The sequence below is a fragment of the Orcinus orca genome, chromosome 14 (genome assembly GCF_937001465.1).
Source record: "Orcinus orca chromosome 14, mOrcOrc1.1, whole genome shotgun sequence".
Classification (NCBI taxonomy): domain Eukaryota; kingdom Metazoa; phylum Chordata; class Mammalia; order Artiodactyla; family Delphinidae; genus Orcinus; species Orcinus orca.
In genome coordinates this window covers 59,412,591-59,435,262 of record NC_064572.1, presented here as the reverse complement: position 1 = coordinate 59,435,262, position 22,672 = coordinate 59,412,591, and the positions used below count along the sequence as shown (strand labels likewise).

Below are 22,672 nucleotides of genomic sequence, written 5' to 3'. Positions count from 1 at the left end.
CTGGTCTCCTCAGCACTCTCACTGGGGTTGGGCAGGAGTCAGGGCCCTGCAGGTGGCTCTGGCCACAGGGTCATCCTTAGTTCCCTCCACTGGGCAATATGCGGCCCGGGGCAAATCCGATCTCAGTGGGTGGGGGCTCCTGAGCCATGACCTCTGCTGGGCCCAGCTTGCCCTCATTAGCTCACTTCTTCCCATCTCAGCACAAAGTCAAGGTGGTTATTGACCAGCATAGAGTTCAAGGCAACCCCAACACCTCTTGGGCTGATTTTATCCTAGTCTTAGCCCCACCCCTAAGCTTGCTCTACCCTGGTTCACACCTCCCAGGTCTTCTCAGCACACACTGTTCATTTTGTTTAGGGCTCTGATGCCTCCGCACATCCAGCAGAGAGACAAGCCGCCCTCGGCCCCTTTGGTAACAGGACGAGTGTGTATACACAAGCTCACAACCCGGACTCTAGGACCCAAAGCAGGTACGTCTCGCTGCATGTCACTGGCACTGTGTAAGCTGTTGCCAACAACTGAGAATCAGTTAGATGATCATTACACATTTCCAAGGTCAATAGTGTGCCGAATCCAACGGTATTAACATAATTCTTGAGTGCCCAAACATCTACTTATGATCTTTCTTCTTACCTTTCTTTCCCATAAGTTTATCACTTTCGGCAAAAGTTGTTGCTCTTCATCCTCTGTTGATCCTGGGCTGGTAATTAAAAAATCGACATCATGCCCAGTCTTCTTACGCCTGATTTTAAAAATTGTATAAAATTGAAATGAATTAGATTTTTAGCTCTCAATTTAAAAAAGCCACCTGTGTTTCTATGCCCCATGCTTAAGGTTTGCAACACAAAATGCTCATGATGTATCTTTTAAACAAAAGATCCTTGGTTACACAACGCTCCTCCTTGCAAAATAAATTTATGACACAGAAAAATTAAAAAATCATATACGGTACGTATATGATTATGTACATGTGGGTAAAAATGGCAAAGATTATTTCTTCTCCACACCCACACGTGCACACACTCCCACACACCAGAGACAAGCTGGACAACAAGCAAACCAAGAATTATATTCACGTAACATGAGATAGGGTTCTTGCAATTACGACATAGACTAAGGGCATTTTCTTGGATTTGATCTTGTCTTCCCACTTTCTCCGTCACCTCCACAGCCAACAGCCACCATGTAAGAGGACCACGGGGAGAGATGGAGAAGGGTGTGGGAGGGAAGGAGTCTCTTTCTGAAACGGGGCTTCAATATCCAAAAATTGCACACATCTCTGTGAAGAGTTTATTTATGCACTCATTGACACAACCAATATTTCTCAAGTGCCTACTGTGTGCCAGGCACCACGCACTGGCTCTCACTGAGCACTAAGCTCCCGAACCTTAGTGGGGAAACACGCATACAAACAATTACTTGACAGCTGTCCAGGGAGAACTGAGGAGGGGTGCCTCGCCCAGCATGGGGAGGAGGAAGTCAAGGAAGGCTTTCTGGGGGAGGTGGCATCTGAATTGAAGCTTAAAGGATGAGGAGAAGTGAGCCAGCTGATGAGTTGAGGGAAACAAGCCCAAGCAGAAAGGTGGGACGGAGCAAAGTCACAGAGGCGAGAAGGAGCTCCGTGTGTGCTGAGAATGACCAGCCACCTGGGGTTGCTGGAGTGAAACACGAGGTGCAGGAGATGAGGCTGCAGAGAGAAGCTGGTGCCAGACCCCGGAAGGCCTTTTGTGCCAAAACTCCTGAGCATGGGGAGGCACTGAAGGTGTTAGAGCAGGGGAGGTAAAAGCAGCCGTCAGCATTATTTACCTCCGGAATCCTCCCGTCATGGTGACGAAGGCATCAGGCATAAATGCCCAGACGGCCTCTTTAACCAGCACACCGACGGCCTCTGCTTCGGCCCTGGTCACACAGCTGACAAGGTCTTCATAATAGAGGAATCCTGAGAGGCCATTGGACAGGTCAATGGAGAAAGGGACATATCTCGTGTGAAATGACCAGCCCTCAGTGAGAGGGGATTCGTCCCCACATAGAGCTAACGTGGCCACAGACATCAATGCCAAACTGTTCCCCAGAGACCGAGTGATCTGCGTTCTCTTGGTTGTGAATTTTTCATGTTAACAATGGCTCTTTGCTTTCTGACTGAGAGGCTTACAATTTCCTGACTAAGGAAGAGGCAATATTCCATATCCTAGAACCAAGCTGTTCAAATCTGACTTCCTATTGAAGAACCAGCCCTCCTGATCAATAAGCTGTGCCCTATCATTTTAAAACGATAATGCATAAAGATTAGGGGTGGGAAGGTTTGGGGTTGCACGGTTATAGATGAATTACAGAATTGAAGTCAAGAATAGGAAGGCGGGGGGCTTCCCTGGTGGCGCAGTGGTTAAGAATCTACCTGCCAATGCAGGGACACGGGTTTGAGCCCTGGTCCGGGAAGATCCCACATGCTGCGGAGCAACTAAGCCCAAGCGCCACAACTACTGAGCCTGTGCTCTAGAACCCGCGAGCCACAACTACTGAAGCCCGCGTGCCTAGAGCCCGTGCTCCGCAACAAGAGAAGCCGCCGCAATGAGAAGCCCGTGCACCGCAATGAAGAGTAGCCCCCGCTCGCCACAACCAGAGAAAAGCCTGTGCGCAGCAACGAAGACCCAACGCAGCCAAAAATAAATAATATAGTTAGTGTGGGGGCACTAACTATAATGAAAAGATTGATAATTTGGATTTCATTGAATATAAGAACGTATATTCATCAAAGGACATTATCAAGCAATGAAGAAACACGCTACCGACTGGGAGAAGACATTTGCCTATTATGTATCTGACACAGTGCTGGTGGGGTGTCTGCTAGAGCTAAATCAATAGCTATTCAGCCTCTGACCCAGCAATTTCACTCCAAGGTGTATGCACAAGAGAAATGAGGACATATATCCCCAGGTACAAGAATGTTCATAGCCAAAACATGGAAATAATTCTAATGTCCATCAACAGGAAATGGGTAAATAAATTATGACACCAATGGAAGAAAAATTGCTGAGAGGGTAGATCCCATGTTGTGTTCGTACCATATTTTAAAAAATCAATTTAATAAAATTAAACAAATCATGTATAAATGTGAAAAAAAATGAACAACAATGCTCCATTTGGCTCTTTTTTGATACAAAAATTTCATCATGGCTGATATTCACAGTCCAACTCATTTGGTAACCATAAAACTCCTGTGATTATTCAGGATGTACCTAAACCAAAAGTCATGATTAACAGCAATTTCTTTAAGGACATATGCAGGTATCAGGAATGAACATGGAAATAGTTTAATAATTTGTTGACACCCATGAAAGCAACTTAATTGGCTTTCCTTTTGGGTATGGTAGGGAGGTGAACTTATTACAAGAAACTTATTATCCTGTACAGTGTTACATGTGTGCTGTTATATTTCAGAAACCAATGTGGCATGTGAATCCTCAAGCCTCAGGGAATTAAAACCAAGTATGATTATAAGTAAAACTGAATCAGGGTTTCACCCCTGGATCGTACTTTCAACATGTTCAGTTAGCTTACCCTTGGCAAAATGCTAGACTATTCCCATTGACAAGTCCATTCATTGTAGCGCTGCTACAAGGGACACATAAAGCCTGGGTTTTTCAGCTATAAGTATGATAGGAAGGCATTCCTCTAGTTCTACATAAAACAAAAGCATTAGATAGTCAGATGGCCATCACTGATGGATTGAGAGAATAATAGCTGCTTCATTCGTCTGTCTGGAAGAGCCCAAATAGGAAGAGGAAAATCCAGTTTACAAAGCTGGGGAATTGGGAGCTACTTGGATCCCAAGAGCATTCGGTGTCAGTTGATAAAGGTTTTCATCTAAGGGAAATACAGCATTGCCTCCCGTTTTCTCTCTAGTGTTGACAGCCCTTACTATCATTCTGAGCCATGTTTAATACTTATGTATATTTTAATACTTATGTATATATTTCTATGGCAACTCTAGAGCTGGTGTACATCACGCTTATTAAGTGTGCACTTTCAGAAGCCCAGAATATGAATGTGGGTCTTTTTTTTCCTTAGGCTCTTTTAGTTCCTATGTGGCATCTTATAAACCTTATTAGCAATTTTTCGGAGGCTAGCAACTTAATGAAGTTGGGGAATTCTATGGTAGTGTTGATGTGAACCACCAAGAATTGATTTCTTCCTCTCCTCTTCCTTGTTTCTTTTCATCACTTAAACAGAAGATAGCTGTTTTCTCTTTTCTTTTCTTTCTGGTCTCCTCTTGTAGAAGATTCCCTTACTTTCATATTATTAAAAATGTTGACAACATCCTCATTCTTTCTTTCTGGCCTCCTCTTGTAGAAGATTCCCTTACTTTCATATGATTAAAAATGTTGATGACGTCCTCATTCTTTGTAACTCAGAAGCCATAGTGCTCAGAACTGTGGCTGTGACTTCCTTTCAAATCCCAGTTATATTGTATTTCTATTGCATATTAAAAATAAACATTTAAATCATACAATTTTTGACCCTGTTTTTTGACATTCCTTGATTGAAAAAAATATACCAGGACCCTTCATAAATAGAAGAGATCAAGCCATCTTCAACCTCCGTGAGGCCCTGCCAGGCTTTCAGATGCCTGTCTCTACACTCTTCTGGGTTAAGGAGTCCTGGTTGGGTAGATAAACCCCTGTCTAGATTTCCACTATTTCCCTTCTATGTCCTGGTTCTTACAGTTTCTAAAGCAGACCCGTATTTGTACCAAGCTACAGCTCTAGTTCGTTCAAATATTCTTTACTCCCCAACCCTCCAGGTCAACATTCTGTCTTGGATTCCTCACCCATACCTCTTACCCAGCCAGGACCCAAATATCTGAAAGGGTCAGTTCAGTAAGAACTAGATCAATGGTGCAACCAGGTTTGACAGCAGGATAAAGGAATGACAACAGCCCTCATGCAGGGTATATTTGCTCTGTGCCAGGCTAAGCGCTTTGCCTGCAAGATCTGATCTGTTCCCCACTTACGTACTGATGTTACCTCCCTTTTATAGATGAGGTAACGAAGCCTCAAAGATTTTAACTAACTTTCTCAAGATGACACGACTGGAGAGTGCCAGAGCCAGGATTTGGATCCAGGTCTGTCTGATTCCAAAAGCTTGGGCTTTTAGCCATAGCATGAAAAGAGGCCAAACAAGAGACCAGCTCACCAAGACTGGAGTTGACGTATGAAGTACAGCAGACAGGTCCCTACCACAGCCTGACCAGCCCATGGCAACAACATGAGATTTTTTTTAGGAGAGACAATTCACCTGCTTTCTGCATTCTTGTGAATTTCAAGGTTTTGTCCGACCTTATTTTACTCAGAGATCTGAACCCCATCCTGAACCATTTCTCAGATGTCTTCAATCCCACTCCAAATACAGAAGTAAAGAGCTGAAACAAAGGGAAAGGCATGCCTTTAGTTTCTAAAACAATCATGTCAATGAAATGATACTTTTCAAGGTCAAGCGATTAAGAAAAGGTGTAAACAAGCTCTGACCTAGTTCCTCCTGAATATGACAAGCAGGTGGGCAATGGTAATCTTTCAGAGGCATTTCTATTTCAGGAGGGTCCCTTCCTGACATATGTTATTACTAAATGAAGCAGAAGGGAGGAGCCCGCCTCTGTCACTGCCGAGGGCTTCCAGATATCCAATAAGGATCGCCTGCACTGTCAATGCGTGACAACAGGGATCTGTACCCAACCCTTTGCCAAGAGTGTCTTACACACACTCATGCATATTCACCCTCACAATTTAAAGACGGATGCACGTGTAGGTTGCATAAATTCTCCACCATCACACAACTGGTAAGTGTCAGAGCCCAGACTCAACCCAGTCTGTCCACCCTCTGAGCCTGGCCTTCTGCCCTCGACCACAGTTTAGCCTGAACATCACTTCTGAACCCAAGGGATTGGTAGGTGGAAGTCTCTGGACCCTGCAACTCCAAGGTAGGGAACATTGGGAGGTAACAAACCCTGCTTCAAAGTAGACAAGGATTCAGTGAGGAGCAGGTTTCTTAAAGAACAGGTTTGTTCTTTAAGAGTAGGTTTGTTTTGTCTCACAGTCTTAGGGTACCCAGGAGTGACAGACTCTTGGGAGGTAAGGTCATTTGTATCTCACCGTAGCATGGCAATAAGCTCGAGCACCCGTATTTATTTAGGCATCTCCTTCCTAGACCACTGCTATGGACTGAATTGTGCCCCCCCCCAAATTCATATGTTGAAATCTTAACCTCCAGTGTGATGGTATCTGGAGATGGGGCTTTTGGGAGGTAATTAGGTTTAGATGAGGTCATGAGGTGGGTCCTCACGATAGGATTAGTGCCTTTATACGAAGAGACACCAGAGAGTTTGCTCTCTCTCTGTGTCATGTGAGGACACATTGAGAAGGAGGCCGTCTGCAAACCAGGAAGAGAGTCCTAACCAGAGCCCAACCATGCTGGCACCCCAACCTCAGATTTCCAGGCTCTAACTGTGAGAAAATAAATATTTGTTGTTTAAGTCACTCGGTCTGCAACATTTTGTTATGGTACCCCAAGCTGACTAATACAACCACTTAGAATAAGTAATAGGATTAACTGAAAAACCATTTTTGATAAATACATATAAAAATCACGTACTTTGAAGGACTGATATCGTTCATCGTTTAACACAGCTTTAACTTCAGAACTTTCTCCATCTTCAATAATTTCCTGCACGAACAGTTGAAAAATATATTACATTAGTGATGTTAACTGCAGTCTAAGATTTTCAAATCCCCAGATCTAGTAGCTTAATTTTTCATGAAATACACCTGCTATATACAGGATATTTCCTTAGCTGATCTGGAGAAAACAAGACATTTCCTGCTTGAAAAATCTCAGGTTATTATATTTCCAAGGACCCCTTTACAGTCCTCAAGGAGGAAGGTACAGAATGATTAGGGTCCAAATGTACAGAACACCAAACCAAAAGATTCACTGACAAAGGTGTGTCTAAATATTTGAGATAGTTTTCTTTTCAATTAATATAAACTAGCTGAAACAAGAGGACTTTTCATCTGAGCCGGTTAATTTTGGACCCACTGAAAAGCTAATCCGGGTTCAAGCCCTTATGATGTCCAGCTCAGAGCCACCCAACATCCTCTAAATAGAGCTGGGATTATTTCCCTTGAATAATTTACCTCGAGCTTGACTATATCGAAACTTACTCTTGGATGACCAATTTGCCTTTCCAGGGAATCCTTAAACATCATTAAATAAATAACTACCAAAATAAATAAATAAATAAATAACTACCCATCCCTGGCTGTCTTCCTAGAATATACAGGTAGAGATGCAGAATCAGCTCTACTGCCCATCACACCCACCACCATTCTGGAGGGCAATGTCCCCTGAGTGGAAGTGAGGTTCTTCACACAGCCTGTGTTTGAAGTCATAGCATCCTCTCGCGTTGAGCTTTTAGGTCACTAGAGTCTTTCACTGTGATTAATGATATGGGAGAGTTATTTTCCCACTAGCTGACCCCGCATAGCTCCAGGAGAGAAAATATTGGAGTAGGAATTACACAAATATATATGTGTATCTATCTATCTATGTAATATATATGTTATAAAATATATATATCTATATAATCTATATTAGAGAAAAAGGAAAATAAGTCATGAATACCACATCTATATAGTTAACAGGAAAATCCATTAACTGCATCTCTCTCTCTCCCTCCCTCCCTACCTACCTATCAGGAGTTGGGATGAATCACCTTTCACCCTTACCTCTATGACACACTTCACTCTGTCCCCCAGGCAGGGAATTCCTTCTGTGTCCCTCATACTGATGATTGTGAATGGCAGAGATTTAAGTACAGAAGCTGCTCTAGTAAATTCCAGACAAAAGACTTCATTTTCTTTAAACTCATAATTTTCAGCCAATACCTCAAAGGCATCCTGAAGAATAAAACCAGATGAGCAAAACACAGTCTGTTTCCTGGCCCCTAGCCCCCGAGCCAGCAGCCACTTGCAAACACCTCTTGCTCTCTGTTAAGTATTAGAACACCTCGTGACTATTTCCTCAGAGATCAGGATTGGGTGTCCTGTACTTTTACACCCCTCCCTTGGTGGATGAGCGGAATGGATTTGAAAAGACAGGCCACAGAGTGCTTTGTAAGGAAACTTTGAGTTCTCTGCCATTAGATATTCAGGAGTGATAGAACTATAAAATGATACTGTGCTCATTGCATCTTCCTAGTTGTTACTTGGCATGATCCTTCCCTCTTTGCTGACTGTCCCCCCAGCCTGTGGCCAGGATTCTGTCTTGATCACTGGGAAGCCCCATCTCTTATTTCATGCGTGAAATATAGTCAGCACTTAGCATAGGCTTGTTGAATGAATGGGTATAATCATAAGTGGCGCAAACCCACAGGCAGGGTTATTTAAGGTAGGGCACGTTTGCATTTCTGGCAGAGAGGAAGCAGCTGCAGCTGTGCGGCATGACGCTCAGTGTGCCCAGTAGCTGCAATTTCCTGGTGCTCCTTGCACACGTGGGGCTAGAAGACTAGAAAGGAGAAGTTTTGTATTTGATATACTAATGCATGTTTTATCTATCTGACTACTGACTCTAGGCTGGAGGACAAGCAGTTATAGGCTTGTGCGGGTCATTTGAAACATAATTATTGAATTTCAGGGCTGAATTTAGAGATGATCTATAGCTAATTCCTTTTTGAGCAGATGAGGAAACTGAGGCTCAGAGAGAGGAATTGACTTGCCCCAGCTAGTTAATATCAGAGAGGCTGAATCCAGGTCTGCTGACTCTCAATCCTCTGGCTTCCCAGCAAAGCTATTTATGCACAATTGCTATTTCTATGTAATTTGCTCTTACTATGTAATGGACTAATTACAGTACATATTTGTTTTTTCAGAATATTTGCCTTTGATAACTGTTGCGTCCATTAATGACAACTCCCGATAAATAGTAACCTACTGTCTCTAAAGAATGTGCTCCGAATATATTTGTCTATTTCCATGACAAAAGGAGACCCATTCTTGACAGAAAGAGGAACCAGAGATCAGGTTAGAGGAGTGCGTAAGGGTGTGAAAAACATTCCTAGATTTTCAGGAATATTCATAACTTAATTTGGAGATTCATGGAAAGAAGCAGAAAGCCCTGCGTTTGCTCTAGGTGTTGTTGTAAATCTCCATTACCGTGAATATGTGGTTCCAGTTGTTTAAAGTGGTTCTTCTCTGACATGCGTACTGAGAGATCTTTTTTACAGCAAGTGGTGGAGTCTTCTGGAAGCCCGGGTTGGGAGTAGCTGAATAGTCTGTTCTCACCTAAACAAATGCATAAGCATCCATTTTAAATAACAATTATAGTGGTAATAATAATAGATGTGTGTGAAGAAAAAGGCAGTTTGATGGTAATTGTCTCTGGAAAGAGAATAAAATCATAGGCGGCTCAAATTTTATGTTATATGCATCTCTAATATTTGAATTTGCTACAATTAACATGTATTATTTTTGCAATCTGAAAAAATAACATGAAAAAAAACTACCAATTAAATATCATTTTTCTTTTCTGTGAACTTATGTAGTTATGGTCCGTTGGTGATGGGTGTGGAATTAAGAGCTTAACTTTGTTTTTTTCTTTATGAATGATCACAGTAAGAAAAAAAATAAGAACCTTCTACTTTTCTGACTGCCAGACATCAAGACTTCAATATTTTGAAATATTTGTGTATAGACTTGTTTGTAAAAATAGCTACCATTTATTAAGTGCATATATAAATCAGGCTCTGTCTTAAGCACTTTACATGTGTGTTATTCTAATCCTCATAACCATCTTACAAGATAGGCAGGCACTATTGTTCTCATAATGTAGTGGAAGAAACTGAAGCTCAGAAAAGCTAAGTGACTTGTCCAAGTTCACACAGGGAGTAAGCAGAGAACCTGGGGTTTAACTCAGGTCTGTTGGTTCTACAGCCCATGTTCTTAATCATCAAGCAAAAGGCAATGAAAATCACATTCGTGACACTTACAACAAGCTGGTGTTTTCCTGTAATCTCCACCGGTTTTCCTGCTCCCATACTTTCTATCAGCCAGGAGACGTCGAGGAGTTCTAGCTGTGAGCTGGCTCTTACGTTCTGTACCTGAAGCCAGTCAAGAACCTCTGAACCAGAGTTGTTTTCTGCCACAATGTGGGTGACAGAATCACTGCAGAATGCAAGACAAAGTTACCAGCTGAAGGGACTTTTGAAATGAGAAGCTCTCCTCTTTCCCTGAGGCGTTTCAGAGCATTCCATCTGATGGAGAAAGATGCACAGTAGACCTGACCACAGGCACAGAGAACCTAGACCTCCATGCAAGGGAGTTCTACTTAAATTAGTGTAACAACAGTGGTCTACGTTACATATCAGATGCAAGAAAAATTAAGAAAACATTAGTAAGATTGTGGTGTCAATGGAAAACCAAGGTCCAGAGAGGATGGAGGATAAAACCGTTCTTAAATTAGCATCTTGCACTCTGCTTGTGGCTTTGATGTGCCACTTCGTTTTTATTTGTAGAGGGCTTTAACCCAGTGCCTTTCAAACTTATTTGTGACCCACAGTTAGAAACACATTTTATATCATCACCCAAAATATAGATGTCGATATGCTTATAACATCCCACTAAATTGATCTCACAACCCATTAATAGGAGGTGACCAGCCTTTGAGAAATATTGTTTTACATGGTGTTTTTTTTTTTTTTTTTTTTTGTGGTACGCGGGCCTCTCACTGTTGTGGCCTCTCCCGTTGCGGAGCACAGGCTCCTGACGCGCACGCTCAGCGGCCATGCCTCACGGGCCCAGCCGCTCCGCGGCATGTGGGATCTTCCCGGACCGGGGCACGAACCCGTGTCCCCTGCATTGGCAGGCGGACTCTCAACCACTGCACCACCAGGGAAGCCCCTGTTTTACATGTTTTTCAAAGTACAACCCTGTGACGTAAGACCCTGTATCTTTTCCCTAGTAAGTACTGAGCACTTACAATGTTTCAGCACTGTCCAAGTACTTTACATACATTATCTGATTTAATACTCACATAGCTCCTCAAGTAAATGTCATACTAGTCACACTTCAAAAATGAGGAAACTGAAGAACAGAGACGTTAAGAACATCCTGAAGGTCACACAGCTGGTAAATGATATTTATCCTTTTTGACTGTCTTTTCTGGGTCAAGTATGTTATTTCTAGTTTTTAAGAAGTCTCCACAGTCAGCATTATATCATTGGAACTAATAATTTTTAAGGCTTCTTCAGTTCAAGTAGTCTATGAATCTGGGAAATAACAAGAGCAAATAGTGTACTTAGGTATCTAAGAGAAAAAAAATCAATTTTCTCTTGTTTTTCCCACTTCTCTTGCTTGACTTCTTCTTTCTCCTTCTCCTTTTCTTGACTGACTCTTGGATTCATTGGGTATTTTTTGGTTCGCTCTTATATGCACAGCCCTAGGTTTCTTGTGGTGGTGATGGGTACCGAAGAAGAAAAGAGAAGTCTCTGGGCATCAGTATCTTATGTTAACAGTATGTTATGATAAGACACAAGACATGGACAGGATCTGCAGATGGTACACAGAGAGGGAAAAGAATTTGGTGTGGGCTGGGAGAGGTGGATGGCTTTGTGGAAAAGCAGGATTTGTGCCCTGTCTGGGTGGAAGGGAGGGATAAGGTACCTGGTAGGCAGAACTTTTGGTCGTCCTGGAAGAAAAGGTTCAGAGGAAAGGAAGGAGAATGGCCTGTACTGGAGTGAAGAATTCATGTTGGGAAGTAGTTGTAGATGTGGCTGAGTACCACATTACAGAGGGTCTTGGAAGCCTGGCTGAAGAAGTTGGATCTTGTTTTCTGGGATTATGGAGCCACTGAAGGCTTTTGTGAGCAGGACATGGATAGCGCTGTCGTGTTATTTTAAAAGACTAATCTGTTACACACAATGATTTGGAAGGGGGAGTCATGGGTTGGGGAAAGGTGGGGAGCTACTTAGGAAGATGAATCACTGGACCAGATATAAGATGACTTTAACCCCACTCTGGTTCCTATAGCTCTAGAAAGGAAGGCAAAGAAGACATATGATGGACAGCTGGCATTGCCTATAAAAGATGGTGTGGAGAATAGACTCAAATATGACTCCAGCATATCTATCACACTCAAGTATTATCACTTTTGGTAGAAACAGAGATTTAGGAAGTTGCATCTCTTTGGGGGAAGGGGTGGGGGAGTAGAATTGAAGTTTATTTCAGGCATGCTGCATTGGAAGGATGGCTGGAGATCCAAATGAAAATAGCTGGCTGACAGTTGGGATCTGAGGCTGGCGCTGGGAGAGAGGTGAGGGCTGGAGATCAGAGCTGAGACCATCTGGATGGCAGGATGTGCAGCAGGGCCAGGCAGAAATAAGTCAGGGTAAAACAACCTTTTACAGGGGATGAGGGAAGACGGCTAGCTGCTTCCCTATTCCAGATCCATATAATTCCAAAGATTATTTATGGTAAACTTCATGAAAGATTGTTTATGTCAAGACTTGAACAACAAAAGAATTAACAGGGCTACATAGTAATTATTATTCCTTCTATATTTCTGCCCTTTGAAGGGAAATTTTACTATTACATTATTTATTATAATATTTATTCTTATTATTATAAATAGGGTTTTGTCTGAACCTCAGAGGGAGCAGGGTGTGCTGAGGAGGCGCTCTGGGGCTCAGTGTCCAAATGTAGACCCCTCACCATCCACTCTTGTACCACCATCCCCCAGTGGGGATATGTGAGCTCACCCTATTGGATGAGGACCACGTTCATCTCTTACTGAATTCATATAAGTGTATTTGTGAATATAGGCTATACATCATATGAAGGAAGACTCTGATTTAGACTTCCAACCCCTGCTCATTAAGCAACTAGCAAACAAAACAAAACAACAACGACAGCAATAAAGCACATACAAAAACAAAAAATCAAACATTCACGTTGTGCTATTCAGAGTTCAGTACTGTTTGTCACTCGTTCCCACAAAGTAAGAGCTTGAAAGTCAGCATTAGGAACTTTGACATCATCACAGTACAGTCACATCTCAGAGATATTGCAGGTTCGGTTCCAGACCACCACAATAAAGCATTTGTTCACTTTCTGTTCTGAGCCCTTAGCAGATAGTATTACCAAGAAGGGTCATCCCCTCTAGTATGTTCTGCTACCAGTGTCTTACTGCTGTGTTGTGGCAGCCCTTTGCTGATACAGTGGTTTTCTCTCTGCCCTGAAGACTCCAGTATTGAAAAGACTAATCATATTTGAATATTACCATGTACCAGAACCATGGTAGGCACATTTCATACACTACCTCATTTAATTGTCAATAACACTATGAGGTAGGTATGATTATCCCCATCTAAAAATAAGAAAAGAGAACTTTTGAGAGACATTAAAAATTCACCCAGCTAATAATTGGTGGAGCTGAAATTTGATCTGAGGTCTGTTTTAATCTAAAATCTGTGTACTGGGGGACTTCCCTGGTGGTCCAATGGTTAAGATTCCATGCTTCCACTGCATGGGGTGCTGGTTCGATCCTTGGTAGGGGAACTAAGATCTTGTGTGGCACAGCCAAAAAAATAAAATAGAATAAAACCTGTGTGCTAGACCACACTGAGCTGTCCCTCTGTGACTTTGGGCTTAATTCCATGGCTCTGGCGAGAGCTATTCCTTTTCTCAAAACGAATACCATCAGGATGAGTATCACCACCACCACCACCACCACCATGATCACGATGAAGATTCTCTCCGAAGTGCAGAAATAGAGGTGGACTGACACTTCCTACATAACACTGTTAGACACTCTCTCCCTGCTGCTGCCACATAGGATTCATGTTTCGATGTTTTATGTCCAGTATAATATGGGCTACAATAAGGACTGTCCCAGAAGTCTGAAAGAACAGTTGCTATGGCTACACACCAGGATGGAGTAGTCACAGAGGGGCTGTCAGGCTCCCTGAGCTCTGGGTTTTGCCTAAACTTCGGAGGGAGATAGATGTGCTCAGGAGGAACCCCCGGGGCTCCTCTTCCAAATTCAGGTCCCTCGCCATCCACACTTACCACTCCCGGTTCCTCCACACCATCTCTCACCTAGGGTATCTCTGGACTCAGCCCTGCCTCTAACAGACATTCTGAATGCCTAGGGATGTAGGGGAAGGGTGCTGTAAAACAATGAACAAACAATTAAATACTGGTATACACGAAAGAAAAAGACTAGAGAGAAACATTCCAGACAATCAGCAAGAATAACAAAAACTACGCGCATGCACGCACACACACACGCACACACACACGCACGCACACACACACACACACACACACGGATATATTCTTACTCAATCCGCCCAAGAGTCTTATGAGGTGGGGAATGAAATTTCAAATGAGAAAACCAAGCCTACAGAGGTTACATGAAGCCAAGATTCAAACCCAGGTGTTCATGACTCGCGTAATCTCTTAACGTTCTGCTAGACTGTGGTTAGACCCCTGTGCGAGGTTTTGTTTGTTTTAAGCATTTTTCTATATTTTCCCATTTTCTGTCATGAACCATCTTTCATCACTTTTCCACTTAAAGGAATAAATACACATGCATGTCATTTTCAAGGGCAAAGCAACCTGGGATCGGGGCTGAGATGGCTGTTTGGGGCTGGCCCCAAAGACCTGGGCTTTCTTCTTATGATACAAGGTGGCAGCGAGCCTCAGGCAGCCACCTTCAATCTCTCCTAAAGACCCCAAGGCAGTGCTGAGATGGCTGTTCCTGAAATATCAGTGGATTCCATTCTTTAAGTGCATCCAGTTTCTTAGCCATGACCAATTAATTGTGCCTTGGAGTAGGTTTGGGAGGCTGTGAACCAATGACAGGAATCCTGAACTCGGATTTGTCCTTCAGCTTCCCACAGGGAAAACCATGCAGGGTCCTGTTCCTCAACTGGTGCTGAACTGAAATGTGCTTGACTTGATGCTTGGCATCGCTAAGGGCAGGGACAGTGTTATAATCTGCCTGGTTATAATCATGCCTGGCGCCCAGCTCATGGCCAGATTTATAGCAATGGTCAATAGAGAGCCCACTAGTAGAATGAATTGATTAATCTATAGCTCTAAAGGAAAGTTTCTAAAATTCTAGTGTCTACTAGAGACACACAGGAAGGTGGACTAAAGTTCAGATGCATGAGCCTTATTACCAGAGATTCAGATTCAGTAAATCTCACCTAGGGACCAGAAATATGGATTTTGACAAGCTCCCTTGGTGATTCTGACATAGTCAGTTCTAGTTATCTACTTGGTGCACAACCAACAATCCCCAAATGTAATGGCTTTGAAAAGGAACAGTTTTGTTACGTCTCGCAATTTTGTGGGTCAGGAATTTAGGCAGCTCAGCTGGGCCATCCTTCTGTTGCATATACGGCTGATGGAGGTACTGGTGTTCCACACAGCCTGCGTGTCTGGCACTTCGGCGAGGGTGACTGGGAGGTTGGGCTCAGCAGCACCAATCAGCCTGAGCACCTTTAAGTGGCCTCTCTCAGGGGGAACTCAAACTTCTTACCTGAGGCTCTGGGGTCCAAGGAACAGCAGAAGCCTCAGGGCCTTTTATGACCTAGCCCCCAAAGCCACATAGTGTCACTCCTGCTGTACCCTATCGGGTACACCAGGCCCCCCACCCCCAATGTAAGGAAAGGGAAAATAGTCCCTGTCACTCCGTGGGGGCCACCATATTTCAAAACCACCTCACAGCCCAAGAACTCCACCTTGTGGAACGGAGCTATAGAGAAAGATCGCTCTTTACCTGCCCCAGCTTAGATCTGATCCCCATGCTGGACTTGCTGCTTAATTACAGCAATGTTTCCCCACATGGTACTCATTTCTCTGCAGGCACATGAAATAATTTTAGGGAGTACATAACTGAACATTTTAAAAGTTTATATGTTTATTAAATCTATATGTTTAAATTATGTATATCAGACCCATGGTTTTTATGATTATTATTCCTTAAGATAGGGCTAAATTGCAATGATTCTGTTTAGGGGCAATTAAAAGAAACACATTAGGTATATATAATCCATATGGTAAAAGATATTATAAGGATCATGAATGTGGCCCTCAGATGTCCAGAAAGCTCTAAACTGAAAGATTAACTCACAAATCTCAGTTCCGATTTTTTTTCCTCAGATACCAGTATTCCTGATCTTTCTGTCTTTCTTTTCCCAGTTGGTCCTGCCTCTTGATACAATTAGAAAAACTCTCCATGAGGAAAGAGGCAGCCATCCTTCTTTGCCAGGAGCCAGACTGACACCCCAAGCTGGTCACCCCAAGGTGACCATCATGGATGGTCACCTGCTTTTTTCTTTGTCTTTAAAACTCTTTTCTTTCCCTGGGGAGGGCATTCTTTTTTTTTAAATTAAAGTATAGCTGATTTACAGTATTGTGTTAGTTTCAGGTGTACAGCAGTGATTCAGTTATTTTTTTCAGATTATATTCTATTATAGGTTATTACAAGATATTGAATATAATTCCCTGTGCTATACAGTAAATCCTTGTTGCTTACCTATTTTATGTACAGTAGTTTGTATCTGTTAATTTCTTAATTCTTTCCATCTGACATAGGACTTATTTTATAAACAATAACTTTAAATAGTCATTTATAGTTGAGCAGAGACATTCACAGTTTAAAAATATCCTCTTGCAAATTTCCCTAGCAACTGATCTGTCTCAGGGTCCCTGACACTGAAAAATCAAGGTGGTTTTCTTTGGTTTTATCGCACACTCTTACTAGCACAGGAAAGCCAAGTTTCTATTTCCAGTCCTTGATATACTTAAGACTGAGAGGGTCTTGCCTTGATTTTTTGACCCACAGTAAATGGGACTATGAACATTTCCTTTTTTTTTGGCGGTACGCGGGCCTCTCACTGCGGTGGCCTCTCCCGCCGCGGAGCACAGGCTCTGGACGCGCAGGCCCAGCGGCCATGGCTCACGGGCCCAGCCGCTCCGCGGCATGTGGGATCTTCCCGGACCGGGACACGAACCCGTGTCCCCTGCATCAGCAGGCGGACTCTCAACCACTGTGCCAACAGGGAAGCCCAACATTTTCAAAGTCCACAAATTTTGAAATATAAAGTACTTTGGACCAGAGCAGGACTAATTTTTACATTGCATGCTCTTGAACTCAGAAAAATAAAGTCTTCATTACTTTGCTGATTACAAAGGTAATACAGGTGCATTGTAGAAAAAAAAAATTCAGTGACAAAAATTACTCTTGGTAATCATAAGTGCCTTTGGTTGGCTTCATATTCACCAGATAAATCATTCTTTGAGCAAATATTTCCTGAAGCCTACTCTGGGTAAGAAAATTGTCAAGGGTATGAAGATGAGGTCTACACAATGGCCCAGATGACGCCCTTGCCCTTGTGGAGTCAGAGACGGGCAACTGGGTGAGATGAGGAACAAACCCAAGTGGAAGAGCCGGGGCCCAACCCTAGGCCATGGATCACACCTGTGTCCACGGAGGAAGTTTCTTCCTCTAGGAAGGCTTCCAGGGGCCTTAGGTCTTAGATGCAGAGAGATGCAGGGAGGAGCCATTCAAGGTTGCGGGAGAAAGAGTGAGAAAAACCCATAAAGAGAAACCAATGAAGATGTGTTTGGACATTGGACCCAGAAGAGGCCTAGAGGTGGACCAGTTCCACATCGTATTTTCTAGAGCAGGTAACAGCTCTTTCATCTGGTGTTCTGTTTATTTGGCAAACAATGACTTTTAATATTTTTATTTGAGATACCACAAATTTGAAGTGATCAGACACTGTCAAAGATAAACAGAGCTGGATACTACTGAAAGCAGTAAGAATAGATTTTATTCAGTAATAACTATTGCAATAGGGAAGAGGGTCCAGCATGAATGGAACTCAACTTCGAGCGAACAGAAGGCAGGAGACCTTGTAAAGGCTGGAGTGTGGGAAAGGCACCGAGAGGCATTAAGGGGGCTGGTCCTTGTGACCTGGCCACCTGGATTTGCTAATTGCTGCTTATTTAGAGGAGAAAACGTCTGGAATCTTTGTGACAGGAGGCAGTGGGGCAAGTTAGAGCAAGGGGCCCACTGAAGTTAGGCCTTTACCTTCCTGCAGAGACTGGGGGTGAGAATGATCTTGGATGTTTGCTCTCAGGTCCTTGAGAAGACAGTTCTGGGTGGTTGGAAGATTTACATCTCAAAGGAGCAGAGAAAGGGTTTATACTGGCAAGGTTTCTAAAGTACCTGCTCTAAGAGGAGTTTCAGGGGTCTATCTGCCTATTGCCATGTTTTGACTGGAACAAATAGTAAATTCTCCGGTAATCTTGAACTTTCTCAGGCAGGCATTTTAAGGCGGGGCCAGGGGTACAATCCTAGGGACATGGCCTTAAGCTGCTAGAAGCCACGCTAGAGTTTAGTCAAGGAAAGAGTCTTTATCAATATTCAGGTGAAAAACCATGGATTTGACTACCAGGAAATTCTTTGAAGACAATAGTTTTGGGATAATGAGTGAGACAGAAGCCACATTTCAAAAGTTACGTAGTGAATGGTTGGAAACCAAAATGACACAAGAAGGCTCGAAGTGTTGGGTAGGAAAATGCTAATTTAAAAAAAAGAGGAAGACAAGTACATACTTGGAAAATACATTATGCTATCTTTTCATGCTAGGTGACAACAAAGGTACAGTTCCTGACTCTCCTGTCTGATTTTAAACTCTTTGCTTGCAGGGTTCAAGTCTTCTACTATTTTTTGTCTCCAGAACCTGACACATATTGTGCAGAGTGGGTACTAACAGAACCCTTTATATGTGATGCCATGATGGTCTATCTTGCTTTCAGTAAAATCAGTGCCTTCCAAAGGTACCCTTGTAGACAAATTATGCAGGTCCAGGAAGGGCAAAAGCATCCTCTGATGGGTTTCTACAGCTTGAACAGTGGAACTCAGCAAGTGTTAATCTGCTGGGCGATGTAACCATGGAGATCCACCCTTCCTACCCAGCCCTTTCTTCTTCAGCATCAATGATTTAGGTCAAGACATAGATGGTAGGCTTAGCTAATATGTTCCTAGAGGAGATAAAGTTTTAAATAAACTTTATCTCCTCTGCAGATAAAGTTTTAAAATAGCTCAAAGTACTGGAATCAAGGATAAAAGAAGAACATGACAAACACTAGATTCTGATCCGTCTCTATCTTGTCCCAGCTAGAGTAGCTCGAATATTATGAAGCCGCTCTAAAATTTAGGATGTTGGCCATGGAATAAAATTCAGAAACCTTTTCAATGAATGTGCACAAATGCCTCAAAGGACTTGACACCTCTCCTGATTTATATTTCAAGAACCAGCTTCCTATGGCACATGGAATAGCATGTCTTTTGCCATATAACATAAATATTAATGAAGTCCAATCCAACTATAAAGATACAGTGCACATATGCTAGAAATTTAAATAGTTCCAGATAGTTCTATGCATTCAGGTACCCCATTTCTAAGCTGTGTGTTCAGGTCCAGGTAAAGTAGGAATCAGATTTTTCCTCAAATTTAATCCTCCTGGCAGCCAAAGAATGTGTTAGAAACTATGGAGATTACTGTCTATTTTCAGAGCATTTTTAATTTTAGCTCCTCTTTCTCTGAATCCTATATATCAAAAGGAGAGATTTAGCTGTTCTTATTGAGAAGTATCCTTTCTTTTAAAAAACAACTTCCTTTATTTTCATTTTAAAAATACACGTTTATTGTAAAAACATTTGGAAAACACAGAGCATAAAAGCAGCCATAATGTCTCCCTATGACCTCCTCCACCTACTACCTAGTCTCTCCCTACTACCCCTTTCCCTACGAAATAGACGATTTGATGGGTTTCCTTCCTTTCTTTGTTCTATTTATTTATGTCATTTGATCTAGTTCAGAGTGTGGAGAGAGAGCCCTCTCCTTAGGGATTTACTGTAAAGGTCAATGGATTCAGCTAAGTAACAAGAAAACAACCACACTTTACATTTGTATAACTGTTTTAATTTATCCAAGTATATTGACATCCATCATCACATATGGTATCACATCAGATAGACTAGACCATTTATCAAGAAACTAAGGTCAGAGAGAAGAGGGGGTCTTGCCCCACATCACATGGCTGGGAAGGGTCAAGCCAGAATTTGAGGTCTCTAGATTTCTTATTTCTTATTTCTAACAATAATTTCCATTGTCTTTTCCAGTTAAAGTCTATATAACTATGTATGGAAATTCCGTTTGAGAGCTAGGACTTTTACTTCTTGTGGTTTATTTTTGTGCCATAAAACACATTTGTGTTTAATGTGTCTTCTGAGCAGCCAGCCTGGGAACCTTGCCACCGTCATCTCACAGCAGCAGTTGGCTCACCGTGCGCCAGTTTCCTCTGTCGCCTGAGCAGCTGGGCTCAGTCCCTGGCAGCAAAGCTGCCTGTTGGGCTCTTGTCAAAAGAAGAAGCTTGCCTCCCAGCGTCTCTCCTAGTACCTGCCTCAGCTACCGTGTGCATATTCGTAGCTGTGCCTGTAACTAAACTAGTCAGCTCTTGCTGGAAGTGTGGACATTTCGACAGAGAGCTTTCTATGTAAGTGATGCCTTGACCATCTGGCTCTCACCTTCCTGTCTGGCCCTTTGCCAAATTTCTTTACCACAAAGAGCAGTTCCATATTTGCTAAGGCTTCTAGTTTCTACTTTTTCAGTTTCCTTTTTTTCAATTTCGGTTTTTAGCCACTTACCTATGTCGTCTTTCCCCCTCCTGATTCCAATATTTTATGTAAGTCTGTTAAGTAAGGCAGACTCAACAATTGGATGACATCTATGATTTTGTGGAAGGGATGTTTCAATGAGATTTTGAGCTTAATATCCCAAATGAGATAGGGGTTAAAAAGGAAAAAAGAGGCAGGAGTTGGGGGAAGGAGACCATGTAAAGAGAAATCGGGTGAGGGATACCATGGGAAACTCAGGAATTTCTGAATGGGGCACTTCAGTAAAAAATAAATAAATAAAATGTTTCTATGAGATTGACTCTTCATATGAATTACGGGTATTGTGAAAATTATCATATCTGATTATTGACTTTTGACATATGTTTCTCTAGCAATCTGAAACTGACACTTCCTCAGGAAATGCTTGTCAGTTTTATTTTTTAATGTCAAAGACTATCTTCAAAGTAAAAATGTATTTTCACACAGAATTCTTATCGATTTTCCTGAAAAAAAAATGCGGTCAAATTATTCCTTGGACAATCAAAGCCAGCCAATTGCATTAATTATCATTCTTTATCCATTACAAGCCCTCTGGCAATTCTGTTTGGAACTGTTTATGCCAAGGTTCTAATACCATTTGTGTCTGGATTTTGTTTTGTTTGAAACCAGTGAAGAGTTTACGTAACTGTTAGAAAAAGAGCAGGGCCAGCGCTGGGATGTGAGTGGGTTTGCTAGTGAACCAGTTGAGGTGCCCCACATGCTTGCTTCAACTGCCTTCTTGTCTGGGCTCTGAGCTCATCACTCTCAGCGTGGTGTCCATCACCCCTGGACAGAGCTGCCCCTGAATCTTTAACCAGCATCCCTCTCTCTACAAATCCCACTCAGACTGCTGCTTAGAAAAGCATGATCAAAGCCACATTTGGTGCCTATGGTGAGCCAGCTAGTCACTCATCCTAGACCATCACAGACACTACCCACCTCAGCACAGTCAGATGCACAGCTCAAGGGCCAAGCAATCAAACCAATCTTTTTGCTTTCAAGCAGCTGACAGTTTTTGATTCAACTCAGTGGTGCTTTAGTTTAATTTGGTCAAGAACAAACTCGAATGGTTTCATCATTGAACCTCCCAACTAGGTTTCTGTTGATCATCCCTAGATACCTCATCTCATAATAGTGAAAGGCCAAAAAAAAAAAAAAAAAATTACGTTATCTTTTGGTGCCAACTGGTTTCAATACAATTGCATCAAATCATCACTCATCTTATTTCCCTTAACTAATGGCCTCAAATTTGTTGTTTAATTTCATACCTGTTCTCCCAGTGGGAGAGTCACCTCTTCTGTAGGTGGAGGAAAACACGGGTTCCAAAGAAACCCTGCTTATTCAGAAACTGAAATCCGTGATGTCTTACCTGAGCTCGTTTTCAACCCTGAATCCTTTCCTTCGAGCCAGCTCCATGAGGAAGGTTCTGCGGGTGGTTCCCATTTTCTTCTCCAAAATGAAGAGGACCAAATCTCCAAACTTGATGTCATAAGAAGGGGAGGCCATTGAGGCACCCAGCTGCCTAGGTCTCTTCTTCCGAGGGCCTGAGGGGGCCACGTGCAGCGGATCCATGGGAAGAGACTGCTGCTGCCTTTGGCTGTGCCAACAAGTGGTGTCTCCAGAAGTGAGGGAGAGCCTGCCCCTCCTTCATAAGGAGCCCTGATGTCATCTCACCATCTCACTGGTCTCTGCCCTGTTCATGACTTCCTGCTGAAGATCCATGGGGAATTGCTACCTCTGTTCATTTGTCCAGTACAGAGATGATAATGGAAATGGTAAATTAACTTTTGGGTTCCTATGCATAATCTCATCAGATCCTCAGAATAACCTTTTGAGGAAGGTAGGGAAGCATCATTTTCCCCATGTTATTAATTAATTAATTAATCTA

General features: G+C 42.6%; 1 protein-coding gene across 2 annotated transcripts in view; it reads right to left on the bottom strand.

Annotated features, from left to right (window-relative positions):
- DNTT (DNA nucleotidylexotransferase) overlaps window positions 1-22,458 on the bottom strand; it is a 34,829-nt gene extending 12,371 nt beyond the window's left edge. The window contains exons 1-8 of one of the 2 annotated variants that reach the window (XM_004268390.2): window positions 22,154-22,458; window positions 10,037-10,211; window positions 9,204-9,332; window positions 7,779-7,949; window positions 6,646-6,717; window positions 5,296-5,419; window positions 1,807-1,939; window positions 634-742 (exon numbers count right to left, since the gene is read on the bottom strand). In XM_004268390.2, the coding sequence (XP_004268438.1) occupies window positions 634-742; window positions 1,807-1,939; window positions 5,296-5,419; window positions 6,646-6,717; window positions 7,779-7,949; window positions 9,204-9,332; window positions 10,037-10,211; window positions 22,154-22,356 (1,116 nt within the window). In that variant the 5' untranslated portion in view covers window positions 22,357-22,458. The remainder of the gene's footprint in view (window positions 1-633; window positions 743-1,806; window positions 1,940-5,295; window positions 5,420-6,645; window positions 6,718-7,778; window positions 7,950-9,203; window positions 9,333-10,036; window positions 10,212-22,153) is intronic. The other variant, XM_012532540.3, reaches the window with a different exon arrangement.
- Window positions 22,459-22,672: the final 214 nt, after the last annotated feature.